Source organism: Clytia hemisphaerica, unplaced genomic scaffold (assembly GCF_902728285.1).
Source record: "Clytia hemisphaerica strain Z4C2 unplaced genomic scaffold, Clytia hemisphaerica genome assembly, whole genome shotgun sequence".
Classification (NCBI taxonomy): Eukaryota; Metazoa; Cnidaria; class Hydrozoa; order Leptothecata; family Clytiidae; genus Clytia; species Clytia hemisphaerica.
The window spans coordinates 800,306-814,193 of record NW_027103472.1 but is presented as its reverse complement, the minus strand read 5'-3'; the positions used below and the strand labels follow the sequence as shown (position 1 = coordinate 814,193).

Genomic DNA, 13,888 nt, shown 5'->3' with positions numbered 1-13,888 from the left:
AAATTAGATGAAAATTGAATGTAACATATTCACAAAGTAAAGACATTAGTACGGTAAGTTTTGAGTAAAGTAATGATAGAAGGTATCGATATTTCTCCATCATACGAGCGCAAAGTGGCAAAAACTGAGGGAGCTCGAAAAGTGAAAGTGATTTTACCTCTTTCTTCTGCTGTTCTTGTTTTTTTTCTTCATCTCTTTTGGCGGTCAATTTGTCGACTAAAATTTTGACGGAGTTCAGCACATCATCCATAGAAACCTCTCTTTCATCGTGATGGACCAATGGAATGCGAGAATCGACCGGTCTTGCTTTCCCATCTACACCAAATTGTGTTGCACTGATATCTTTTTTATAATTTGCTGGAACGTGTTTCATTTTCGGGTATGCTTTGCCATCTGGACCAAAGCGCACTTGATGCTGGGCCGAGCTGCTTTCTACAAACAACAGTAAACATAGAAAGAACACTGCCGTAAATTTCATTTTGATCGTCTGTTCAAGAATTTAAAAGCAATTTTTTGTGATGGTTAAAGTAGAGTATGCTTTCTCTTTCTTTCTTTATCCACAGATACAGTTTTATTTTTGTGCAGACCAACACAGAAAGCCAAGTGTTGTGTGAGTGCTTAGGTAGAAGGATCGGTGACTTTTAAAGACATTCAATATTATTGTGAAATATGAGACATTGAAACTTTTTGTTTTTACTTTTAATTAGATTGACATCAAATGTGTTTGTAAACAAACAACCCTTTGACGAGCGATGGAAATCAATTTTAACAATATTTCTGGTTTATAAGCAACTTATAACTTATAAGACAAATCTACATCCCCTAAAACATGTTCGGCAAAAAATCGATCATCTCAAAGTGAGAGGGGTGGGTAAATAAATGTCGACTGTTGGTAGTATTTTGGGCTACTTTTTCACGATTTGTCCAAGTCAAGATTAACCCCTATTCCTTCTATTGGAGAGTGACGGAAATATTAATTCCATGTCAAATTGAAATTGCTGACTTGAGCACTTTCTTTAATCAAAGCAAAAGATGCTTACAGAAAAAAATCCAGAAAGAGGAAAGATTACCAGATTATCACTCGATAAAAAGTTGGGACAGACCCTCATTATTCATAAGTGGTTCTTTTGGAAAGATCAGATCAGATTTGACCTTTTCCTGTGTACATAGCTCAAGAGCTGTCGATAAGCCATTCTTTGTCCTGCTCTATCAGGACCTTTTCAATTATACGATTTTCACAACAAGAAAAACATTTCAAGTTCATTTTGAGTGTTAATCTAAGTTTTTTTCGCCATTGACGCAGGGCGAGAAATTACACTCATAAATATGTAGAATAATTTGACAACAGGTCTTTACCATTGCGTTTCAAGCCCGAAGGGCTAGAGGCGAAGCTTCTCAAGCAAGAGAAATTGAAGTCACTTCTTCCCATCCAAAAAACGCATAGAACGCGCGTAATCACGACCAGGGGGGGGGGTCAGTGTACCAGAAGGTGGCATGTATCCTGGGGTGGGTGGGTGTTTGAGAAAAAAATTTGTCATGTACTACCTGTGTACTATAATTAGGGTGTTGGGTCTGATTTTTACTACCTGTGTACCAAAATAGAGGTGTTGGGTCCAAAATCGATTTTGATTTTTACTACCTGTGTACCAAAATACAGGTGTTGGGTCCAAAATCGATATTAACAGTATGGAAACAAAAAGGCTCAGAAATTATTTGCTAAAATAGAAATGTATAGAAATCTATTATAAATTGATCAAGCCAAGTTTGTCCAAGATCATTCTTCCAAACTTTTTTGAATTAATTGAAATCCTACCAGATCCCACTAAAATGAAGGTTTAGAGTCAATGTAAACATTCGAACATTCTAATTCAACCATTCGAACATCAAAGGTGCCAACTCTCACACATTGAGTGTGAGACTCAAGCATTTCCACATGGTCTCACGCAATTTTTGAAAAGTTTGGTTTCTCACGCATTTTGGATTTTTTTAAAAATTTTTCCTGTTTTTCCGATTTTTGGAAAAAAGTTTTCCCAATTTGCCGATTTTCCGAAAAAAGTTTCCCCGATCTCCTGATTTTTGGAAAAAATGTTTACCCGGTTTTCTGATTTTTTCCAGGTAGTACCCGGTAGTAAATGGGGGGTATGGGGTGTTTTTTTACAGGTACTACCTGGTAGTAAATAGGGGGTATGGGGTGGTTTTGGGATTTTTCTATGTAGTATAGTCTACTTCAGGGGTGGGTGGGTGTCAAGTTTTGAAAAATACCTTGTAGTACACATACATGCCGCCTTCTAGTACACTGACCCCCCCCCTACGACGACAGATTGTATCTAGCGGTTCCTTTGTTTTGGAGGACTACATTCTTTTAAATCTAGCGATAGATTTTAGTTTCAATCCGGATTTTGTGTAAAACCACGCGCGGGCGTTCTGGATGGGAAATGAGTGGTTTCATTTCCCATCCAGGAGTCTCGCCTCTAGCCCTTCAGGCTTGAAACTCAATGGTCTTGACGTGGCGTGAAAAACGTCAGAGGAAAAACGAAAATAACAAGCTGTGAAAACAAAATTTGTGCTGACCATCTCGAGAAAAACCGATTTAGCCTGTTTTTGGTAACGACAACTTAGTTTGTACGTATTTTTCAAGATGATTATTTAAAGGGTGGAGTCTAAAACACAATACCAATGAATGGCAAATATATACTTGCGAGAGTACTGATATACATACCTTTTTTCGTTTCTCCACCAACAGTCAAAAATTTATCGTAAATTTGTTTTATAAGTGAATCGAATTGTGCGTCTTTATGAGGTGCAGGGTCGACGGTTTTGACGTCAGATATTTTTTCTATTTCCCCACTGCTACCATCTTGAATTCTTGGCTTCTCAACTGGTTTGTTTAAAAAGTGACCATCACCCAAACCATCCTACGGTGAGATTGTTGTAAAAGTTATAAAGTCTTCCCAGGAATGTTAGAGAAGATAGTGCTATCAGGTGCCTACACATGATTTAAAAGCAATTCCAATTTTCGGGTCAGGACTTGGATTGCTTAGCATTATAGGTCTCCTTCTGAAAAATTTGCTTTGACCTCCTGATAGCGCAGGTACCATATCTATGCTAAGGGTTATCGTTTTCTATAGTTAGATTATCTGAAAGCTTTTTACATTACGAGATAGCGAAAAAAAATTACCTAATTAGGAACCTGCTAAATAAATAATGTGTAGTAAACATTGCTTATTGTTTTCCAGATAACCCCGGGTTAATTTTGTCCGATCCTTGTCCCTAAGTTATTTGAATGACCTGTGAAATACCTTTTTAGGGGCGAGTAGGGATGCGCAGCTACAAACTGAAACGAGAAAAAAAGAAATAGTAGTTAGAGGGATTTCGGGTCACATCCTGGCAGAAAAGGGTAACAAGTGAATTTTCTACAGGGTTTTAAGAAGCTCGTCGTGATCGACATGCAGTCCCTAAAATAACTATGCTTGTTACCCGCTTCAAAGTGCAGCACAATCGGGCAAAAACTATAGTTAACGACGTTTATGAATAATTGTTACCTGTAATTGCAATTGACAAAATCGCCAAGCACCTCATTGTTCTTCAGTATCCTTTTTTTTTCTTGTTTTTTTTTCTGGAAATTTAAGACAAATGATAAAAACTAAAGAAGATATGTGATATGAATAACTACAAGCGTAGACTGTGGAACCTCTCATTAGCGGACACCATCGGGGAAAGGGGTTAGTGTCCGCTAATTAGAAGTGTCCGCCTTTTAGAAACTTTTGATCTCGGAGCTTCAATTTTGAAATTAGGCTATCCCAGGGTGTCGAAAATACAAAATTGGGGTCTAAAGTACTTATCTGCAGACACTAGGCCATAGAAGAACAAGAGAAAGGTTATTAGAACGCAACAATTTAGTTTTTAACAAATAAAAGAAAATCAGTGATTTGTGATTTCTTTGGCCCACCTAAATTTGTTGAATGGGTCAAGGGAAAACTGGAAATTTGTAGAAATAATTTGAATAATAAGATTAATAAGTGCTTGAAATAAAAATATCTAAAAAATTCGAACTTTAGATTTTGGACGTCTGTGACCCGTTTGATATTCAATGTCCGCTAATTGGAGAGCTAAAATAGGGGTTTTGGCACTTTCGTGCGAAAAAATTTGTCCGCTAATCAGAGGGTCCGCTAATTGAGTGTCCGCCTTTTAGAAACTTTTTTATGAGGATTTGACTAGGAAACGGCCGGGGAAAATGAAATTGTCTGCTAATCAGAGGTGTCCGCCTTTTAGAGTGTCCGTTAATTAGAGGTTTTACTGATGTCGGATTAGTTGATTTATGTCAAACTTTTCATTCTAGAAGCCACCAGAATTCCGGTGGCCGATTACTGCAACTGCAAAAAAACATATTTTATCTATAGGATGAGAAGAGCACCATCATATCTCATTTAAAGCATCAAAACAAAATAAACTGTGTAACCGTCATATCTTTCAGACCACGTAAAAAGTAAATCATAATCAACCATCTCATAAAATGAGAATATACAACGCAATTATCATGTAACCACACACGAACGTAATTGCGTAAAACTAAGAAAAAGGTCCATTGTCTGAATCGAAATTCAACGTATTTGAGGAAGTATGTGATTTATAAAATTGACCAATCGAAACAATAACTATATATTTTGTCCTGGGCCATGATCAGAAGAATCTAAAATAATTTCCTCGCGTGTATTTCGTACTATCCCATAGTATACGCAGTTAAATGTCAGCTCAATACCTAAATTTTATGACATATCTGTTTGATAACAGCCAGCGTTTTTGTGATGTTAAAATATAGACTAAATAGTAAGCATCTCAGTAGTAAACCTATTTTTATACAGTAAGATTTTTTTCTACACGTTTTCTTTTATAAGAACATCCAAAATTTTTTGAAGCCTTCGGATGTTCTAAATTTTTTGAGTTTTAAGCCTAAAAATGTTCTTAACATGTTCTTATTTTCACCACTTTCTGACCATTTTTGCCCATTTTTCTAAGAAAGCGGCTGTTTTAGAGTCGGCAAAGCCTTAAAATGTTCTTAGTTTGTTCTTAACATTTCGGCCATCGAAGCCTTATCTTCTTATATAGTTTTTTCTTATAAAAAACGTGTATTAATATGAAACAGTTAATAAGCTGAAATTACAGGATTGACATACATAGAGTTTTGAAAGAATGAATAAAAAGTTTCAGAAGAGAGTATAATCTCTCGTTTGTAAGAAGATGAAAATTAACAGTTTGGTGTTATCATAGAGAAATTAGCTGAGCGAAGCGATGATACTTTTTCTTCGTCGAATCGAATCAATGCAAAATATTAAAATTTAGGTTTTCCCCAGTAAATCATTCTAAAATTGAAGTTAACGATCATGTCTGTAAAAAAATTCTCTGCTTTCTCCATCATGTCATAATATGATTATTTGTATCTAATACTGTTCCATCATTCACACTATTTTTTATCAAATCATTGACCACATGTCTTTCACGCCTTATACAGTTTGGATGGTGGCCTTACTTAACCGTTGACGAATCCATGTTTTGACGAATGACGATTTAACTAACGTATGATCATATACCTGATACCTCAAGACTCTGTATCAGAAATCATTCGATAGAGATCTTCTGTGCCGTAAAATTAGTCCAAAAACTATCACCCTTTTGAAACGAAGATGAGAAAACGACAGTCCATGAGTTCGACAGTCCACAATCAAAGTTTGCTAGTTTGTACATACAATTGTCCCCATGTGTTTTTCTAGGCATTCCCAAAAGCTTCCTGCCCTTCACCATATAGTAGTAAGAAAACGAAACAGGAATCTTTTTACACGAAAGCACAAACATCAATGTTTTTATGACATCACCAGGAATCACACCAAGCTCATGTAAACACACTTTTTTCAATCCTTTATACGGTCTTTATCAAATACCAATGAACAACTTAAAACTTGTGGGGGATTTGGAAGGTTTAAAAGGGAGTTGAATAGGACTCTTCCCCTTCTTATTTCTCAAGTATTTGAACATCCAAAATACAAAGTACGTATACTTCTATAGGAAAATACTCAGCCCATAGATGTCGCGGTGAGATCCTTCTTGATTAGATCTTAACTCGAGTATTGATTTCCTTTTTATTGAAAACCAAAATGTACTTAATTACCCCCTCGAGTTAAAGTAAACAAGCCTACTAAATCCTGATCAAAGTAGCAGGAGATGATAAAATACAATAGCGGCATTGGAGGGACCAATATCATGATAGATTGTATACAAAATTTCTTCGGTTATCGGATCGAAATGGCATAACAATCACATGCTGTTTTTATAAGAATTGTTTAAAAATTCGGCTAAAAGTTAGCGAAAAAATGTAAAAAAACATAGGTACAGCCATCGGCTTTAAATAGTTGAATCTTTGAACGATTCAAGGGTATATAAAAAGTACTTTTGAAAATTACATAATAAGTTTAAGAAAGAACAATTTTAAGTAAGAGATGCTGAAACAAAGGAACCTCTAAAATACTTAGTAGTTCTTATAAGAAATAATGTTGTATTAGGTTATGAATAGGAGTGGTGTCTTAGCATCTTTACGTTAAGATTCTTACAAAATAAATGAAATTCTCAGATGAATTGTAACCTTTGAGAGTAGAAGAAAAGCTGGTAGGAGTACTATAGTGTTAAAGAGGCTTATCGAAGGATTTGCACCGAAAAGAATTCACTCGTATACTTTCGAAAACAAATATCAATGGCCTTTTTTTTTTTTTTTTTACTCATCCAAGATGTAGGTCCCCGTACTCCTTTTGAAGAATGATAGGGAGTACCCTAGACATCATTTTGAATTGTAGTTCGAAACTTACGCTATTAAAAAAGCTTTCCCAGCTGGCAAACAACGTTGTTTCAACGTTCATCTAACGTTAAATGGACGTTGTGAACGTTAGATAAACGTTGAAACAATGTTGTGTGCCAGCTGGGTTAGAAAACCCAAACATACCTGACAATCATTAGCTTGTCTCTTGGACTTTATGAGAGAAGACTATTTCTTTTTATAAAATCAAGGGATCGGCAACATGCAGGGTTTCAAACAGAGCCGATATTAACAACACAGCAAGATTCCCCGTTTCATTGACAAAGGGATTGAGTAGAGAAACGTGCCTTATATCAAAAGATTGTGCATAATTGAAATTTGTACATTCATTGAAATAAACAAACCACAGAAAAAAATACATTTTCATAAAGTACAGGGGGCTGTGATATGTAATTTACAGCCCAAATGCGTGGGAGCCTGAACAGAAACAATAAGCTATCATGGAATCGTGGATAATCCGAAATATCTAAATGTAATCCGATCACTGAAGGTAGCTAGTGTCGGATTATTTTTTCAAAATGTCACGCATGTGTGTTATGGGAAAAGCGATAATCTGCATTACATATTCCATCCTTTGCCATAAAGCAATTGCAAGCATAATGGGGTACAGGAATATCCTCTCAAGATCATTACCAACTTTTCCAATAAATCAATCCAGCAAATAAATAAATCCAGATTTATTCACCCCCTCCCACTGGAATAATTAGCCCCGGTGGAAAATTATCCTCCGTTTTTCCCCACTGAAAAGAATAAAATAAACCAATTTTCACTGCAAAACATTATGCTATTTTTCCCATCCCCACTGAATTTTCTGACTTGAAAACAAAAGAATTTAAACCCCCAGCCATCAGAAATATGGGATATCAATCCCCACTGAGTTTCAGTCCATTGTTTTACCCCCACTGGCTGAATAAATCCAGCTGGGTCTGTGAGAAAGGGGTGTACTAAACATGAAAAACAATCTACAAAACATTACTACCTCAAATTCGACGCACTAATATAATAGGACCATTTTTTGAGCAATCATCATTCGTTTAAAAGTAAAACATTGTGAGGCAAACTCCATATAACAAGTGAATAGCTTCGTAATAATACCAAAAGAAAGTTTAAAACTACTGAAACTAGATTACAAGATCGAAATCCTCTTTGACACATACATAAGATCAAAACACACCACAGACTGTTGTCAGAGATATCATGTAATTACTCAGATTTTCTGTGACGAAATGGTATTAGTTTCCTCTACTCATTAGTGAAGAATGAGGGAACAATAAGACATTACGTCCTCTCATAGAGTTTTTTTTGAAAAAATATATATAATTTGTCAAATTCCCAAATTGAATTATACTCGATTGTACAACACATTCAAAATAATATCTGATTTTGAGCAGCCTCAACCTTCATCTGCCAGCAAATGAAAACAAAACAATAAAGAAAACACCCCTGTCTCTTAGCCCCTGTGGAACTTTTTTCCTCATTGGGGATAAAAACTCCAATTGAAATCTCAGCGGGAATAGAAATTCTATTATTTCAAGGTTAAAAAACCCAGTGGGGGTGGTTTTGGAGTGCATTTTTAAACATTGAATTTCGAATGAGGATGAAATCAAAGTCCATTTCCCAGTGGGGCTGAAATGTCAGGGTATTTTCCCACCAGGGACGAAATTTTTGCCAAATTTTTCAGTGGGGAAGGGGTCCCAGCGGGTCTGTGACACAGGGGTGTATATATTAAAAAATACCATACAGTAAGTGGGGACTAAACTTTATCATGAAAGACTCCTTTCTTGCTCTCACACCAAAGTTGAAACATTTGATCTCAATTTTCTGAAAGACAAAGCTTCATAGAATACATAGATTTATATAAAGTAATATAAAGTCATACCCCTACATCAAAAACTGTTTGAAAAATCAAAATTATCAAATTCTCTGTTTTATAGTAAATGAAATCAGAGGTTTATATAAGATTTATAATAATATAACCTGAAACTCATTTCATTAACCTTCACCCACTCAATACGTCACGAAAAGCAACAAGAATCGAGTTTGAGGCACTCCACATTGGTTTATCATACTATAGGTACATTAAATGAAAAATATTTACACCTGCATGCGGGCGGGGACGCCGTAGTATACTAATCCGGTTAGCGTGGCTTCAAGGGCCTCTAACATGATCAATTACTTTCAACAATTTTCTCATGGTTTGAAAGATGAATTTGTGGAAATAAATGTGACCTCATAGCTCCAACTTTCAAAAGCGTTTATGAGCAACAAAACATTACATTGCCTGAGCTTATTTATTACAATTCCGATAGAAACAAGGCTTGAAAAATATTTTTTTTGGAAAATCCTGCATTTTTAGCTATTTCTTTGAACAGGGAGTGACAATCTATGATTTAAAGTTTTAGAAAAAAGCCCATTCTCTATTACGTCGTGTCTAGATAAGTGATAAGATATCAATTCTCGTGAAGTTTGACTACTTTCAAATTACCTAAATTTCTCGTCACTCTCACAGTCTATAAGCCTCTAACAACTCGCGTCAATTCTAAAGAACTACTTTCTTATGAAAACAGTTCACGAATCGAATAGGGCCTATGGGAGCATGTGATTTTAACTAACTTTGAATTGAAATTTTTAACCTTAGAACAAAGGAATTTCTATCCCCATTGGGATTTCAATTGGAATTTTTATCCCCACTGAGAAAAAAAGTTCCACCAGGACTGTGACACAGGGGTGTTCTAATATTTTGAAAAAGTAAAATAGGGCATAAAATAAACGCTCAAAGTGACAATAAAAGATAGTAGTTGAGCTTCAAAATTTATTTTTTGTTAAAAAATAGAGCATATGATCGGTATTAAGGTTCTATCCAACCCACCGCACATTTCAAATATGAATCATTTAACTTTTCATTTGCCTATGACCTAAACTAGGGGTAGAAACCAATCAAGTAGTCAGACGGCTTCGAAGTAAGTGTGAGTCGTTAGATATAAGTTTGGCATGAATTTATGGCTAATCCTCGAATAAGAAGTTTTGGGGAAAATTTGTCCCGATAACTACAATATTAGTATAAATAAGTGAGGATCGCCTACAACCATAACTGCAGGGAGGGAAGGAGGTAAAATATTTCATCCTGTCAGCTTTCAGTTAGAGCGTCGACTTGAACAGGGAGATATAATGGCCATTTTGAACATGACGTAAATCATTTAAAAACGCTATTCAAAAACAATAAAAATTCTTGACTTCATTATTATTGGTTATATCAATTTAACTTTTAACAATTAACAATTTAAGTCCAGTTCCAAAAGCAGCCGGCGAGGCGACCTTTTTTTTCGATGTGTTCTGAAAGCAAGTTTCAGCTAGAAATTTTGATCTGTTCTGATCAGATCTTCAAAATTAATCAGCTAGAAATATGATGTGTTCTGACGAGACAGGGGTGTAATCAAAGTCATCTAACTGTGATCTAAACGTGTTCTTGTTTCTAGGTAACCCTAGAAAGCTTCAGAACACATCTTTTAAAGAGACAGGGGTATAATCAAGAGAAAATTGATGTAATCTTGTTGCCTAGTAACCCTAGAAATTTTCAGAACACATCTTTCGTGGAAAAAAACAAATATCTTACTTACAAATTTATCTTGGCAAACTGTATTTCCTAGATTTTTGAATTAGAACACATCTTACCATAAAGTAGTGATAAGTTTAGGGAGACAAATAATGCAGTAAAGATTTCCTAGAAATAAGAACACATCGTTTGTATAAAAAATTGAAAGGTCATAACATTTGGCCTCCTAGAAGATAAGAACACATATTTCTAAAAAATCTCTCCGCCGGCTGCTTCTGCAGTTCTCAAACATCATAAAAACGATATGAAAAGCATCAAAACCAAAATATTATACTTTTCAAGGAACACAGGTAGATTACAAAAAAGATGATATTTTGACAACCAAAACAAACTCCTGTCAATTCAAAACCAGAGTTTCAAAATATGAGCTTTTTACATGACACAACAAAACACACAAGAGAGCATCAGAAAAAACATGATAACGGTATAAGAAACAGTGCGTAAAGAATAAAGAGGAAACCAGTGTAAATGATGCAAGGGAAATGCATTGTAAGATGCCATTTTGACTCACATAATCAAATAATGTGATTTCATTCTTCATTGACTGCCAGTGCTAGACTTTTGCAATGTATTGAGTAGTAAAAGTATAGTGCCGTTTCTACCCTCAAGGATCAAATATAATCATGCAACCAAGTGTTAAATTTTAATATTATCTACCTCGCGTTCCAAAAAGTAGAGACATTTCATCAGAAAATCAATTCGTGATCGGATTTCGTTTTACACACAATATAATAATACTTGCTCTTATAAGAATCAGTATATTATAAAAACTCGATAAATTTCTTATTATTCAGAGATTTTCGAACTGAAATAATATTTGATATACTTATTTTTTCACTTGAAAGGTCTTCCAAAGGGATGAGCTGGAGTTTTTACAAGATACATCACTAATTGGTCATTTAAAGTGATAGAGATGACGCGTTCTTTAGAAAAGGTAATAAGATTCTTTTATTACATCTTAACGACCAACCAAATCAAATAAGAGCTTGTAAAAACTCCAGCTTGTCCCTTTCCAAAGAGCTTAAAGTTAGTTTTAGTTATTCATTGGATCTAAGGCTCGAACTTGAGACCTATGGAAACGTCTAGAAGAACCACATTTTATTGTTTTTTAAATACACTGGTTGCGAAATGGTTTCGCTTTCGATACTGTATTTATTTTACCATAATGAAACTTGTATCATTCTTTAAAAAAAGTTTACACTCTGGTTAGCCAGATAATCATGACAGGGTTCCATCAAGACACTCGTTTATACTTTTAAAGATTGAAACTCGCAGCAAAAAGGAGATTTTACAAAGAAAGAAACATTATGCCCTATAAAAAGTATAAGAGGAAAAAATATGAACGCGATTTTATCATATCATAATACCACCCTCTCAATCGTATTATCTCTACTTCTCTACCACTTGATAAAAAAGAATATAAAGAGAGAGACAAGATAGAAAAGAGAAGTACTCGAAAAATGACATTTGATCAAAAAAATGGATTTCCTTCAGAAGAATCGTATAGAATAAATTACAAAAACCCCTCTAATAAACGCCCTCTCCCTCCCCCGCTGTTTCTTCCCCTGTTAGCAATTTTTGGTGGTTTTCTGATGAAGCAAAACTCCATTACCTTGATAGTGGACAAGTCCATAAAATCATAAGTAAGTACATCGTAATTTTTCACAGCTAAATAAACAAGAAAGCCATGCCCAACATTAAAATGGAACATAAAAACATTTGTAAAAAAACAAGTAGAAACAAGGAGTTATTTAAAAAAAATCTTCCTCGTCCAAAAAATAATTTTTTATACTGCCCAATACTTCAATATAGATTTTCTCTACTGAAGTAGACATCTATCATCAAGAGGAAAAAGTATCATAACCTAACTATCCTAAATAGCATTCATTTTACATTTTATGAGGTTTCATGCTACCATGACAACTGATGCAAGCTCCTGATTGTTTTTTTAATTGATCTCAAAAAATATGCAAGCTATAATAATAGATTTGGATTTGTGTGCATATATAACATTTTTTAAACACCAATTAATCTCATCTTAAATTGTAAGCATTAAAATTTTAGTACAAGAAAAAATGGACTGCTTAAACAAGTAGAATACTGTTCCAGCTACAGTACAGGGTGTCCCTAATTAAAGTATCGAGTTTGAACATGCGATTGAGTAGAAAAGTTTGTGTGTGTTATCGCTAAAATACAAGAACGTTCTCCATCACACAGGCTTATTACAAAAGGTAGTTACAACGTATAAATTAATCGTTATGACAAAGAAAAAAGAGGGAGAGCTTAAAATACAATTTTGTGAATACACACATAAAACTTTCTACTCATAGTTGTGTTTCGACTCGATACTTTAAATAGGGACACCCTGTATAAGAATAACTTCATAGAAACAAACAAAACACAAATTAAATCTGTCAATGCATCACCTTTTAGAAAGATGTTATTTTGATTACAATACTTATGTTACTTAGAATCAAAAGAATTTCAATGTAATCAAAACTTCAGCTTGATTATCTTCTCAATATTTTACCTTTACAGGGTGTCCCTAATTAAAGTATCGAGTTTGAACATGCGATTGAGTAGAAAGTTTTATGTGCGTGTTCACAAAATTGTATTTTATGCTCTCCCTCTTTTTTCTTTGTCATTACAATTAATTTATACGTTGTAACTACCTTTTGTAATAAGCCTGTGTGATGGAGAGAACGTTCTTATATTTTAGCGATAACACACACAAACTTTCTACTCAATCGCATGTCAAACTCGATACTTTAATTAGGGACACCCTGGTATTTTCAAAAATATTTTATATAAATATTTTGCTATATTTCAACCTCTGTGTTTCTCCGTGGCATCCGTCACCCCGAGCTTCGGAGGTTAAAGGTCTTTTTATGTACAAATTTTTTACTAACGAAATTATTCCATCTGCAAGTCTTTAACCGTCAAATGTAAGAGATCATAAATTTAAATTATAAGTATTATAATGGATTTTTACGAGGTATGAGCTTCATAGCTTCAAAATATTATCAATCTATTTGTCGGTGGTGAATGTTGATAAGATCGTCAATCTCCAATGACCAACGTTTGTTTTGGTAATCGATCGTCTTTTAGGATATTCTGTTGTATTCCTTGGTGGTTGATCGTCTGAGCCATTGATTGATCATCTGTTTGAAGTCCAGGAAGAAGCGCTCGTCCGATTGTTCCAATGTCATAAAAGTAAAGAAAGGTTGACCGGAGTATACAGGGGCTTATGATTAAATACAGTAAGAAAATCTGGAAATTTCGGAGAAGTTTGTTAAAGTATGTTAAAATGATTTTGAGTGGATGCAATAGCGAGGATGATGTAGAATTGTATTTAAAGACATACGAATCATTATTATCACTTATTGATGCGCATGCATAATTAATTTTCCGTG

At 34.6% G+C, this 13,888-nt stretch overlaps 1 protein-coding gene across 1 annotated transcript; it reads right to left on the bottom strand.

The window, feature by feature from the left end:
- Window positions 1–33: 33 nt before the first annotated feature.
- Window positions 34–3,622, bottom strand: LOC136798380 (uncharacterized; the record flags this gene model as incomplete). Its single annotated transcript, XM_067054992.1, has 4 exons — window positions 3,543–3,622; window positions 3,300–3,334; window positions 2,720–2,915; window positions 34–432 (listed from the first exon to the last, which is right to left on the bottom strand). Coding segments are annotated over exons 1-4 (667 nt in total), but the record flags the coding sequence as incomplete, so codon positions are not given.
- Between the last annotated feature and the right edge of the window lie 10,266 nt (window positions 3,623–13,888).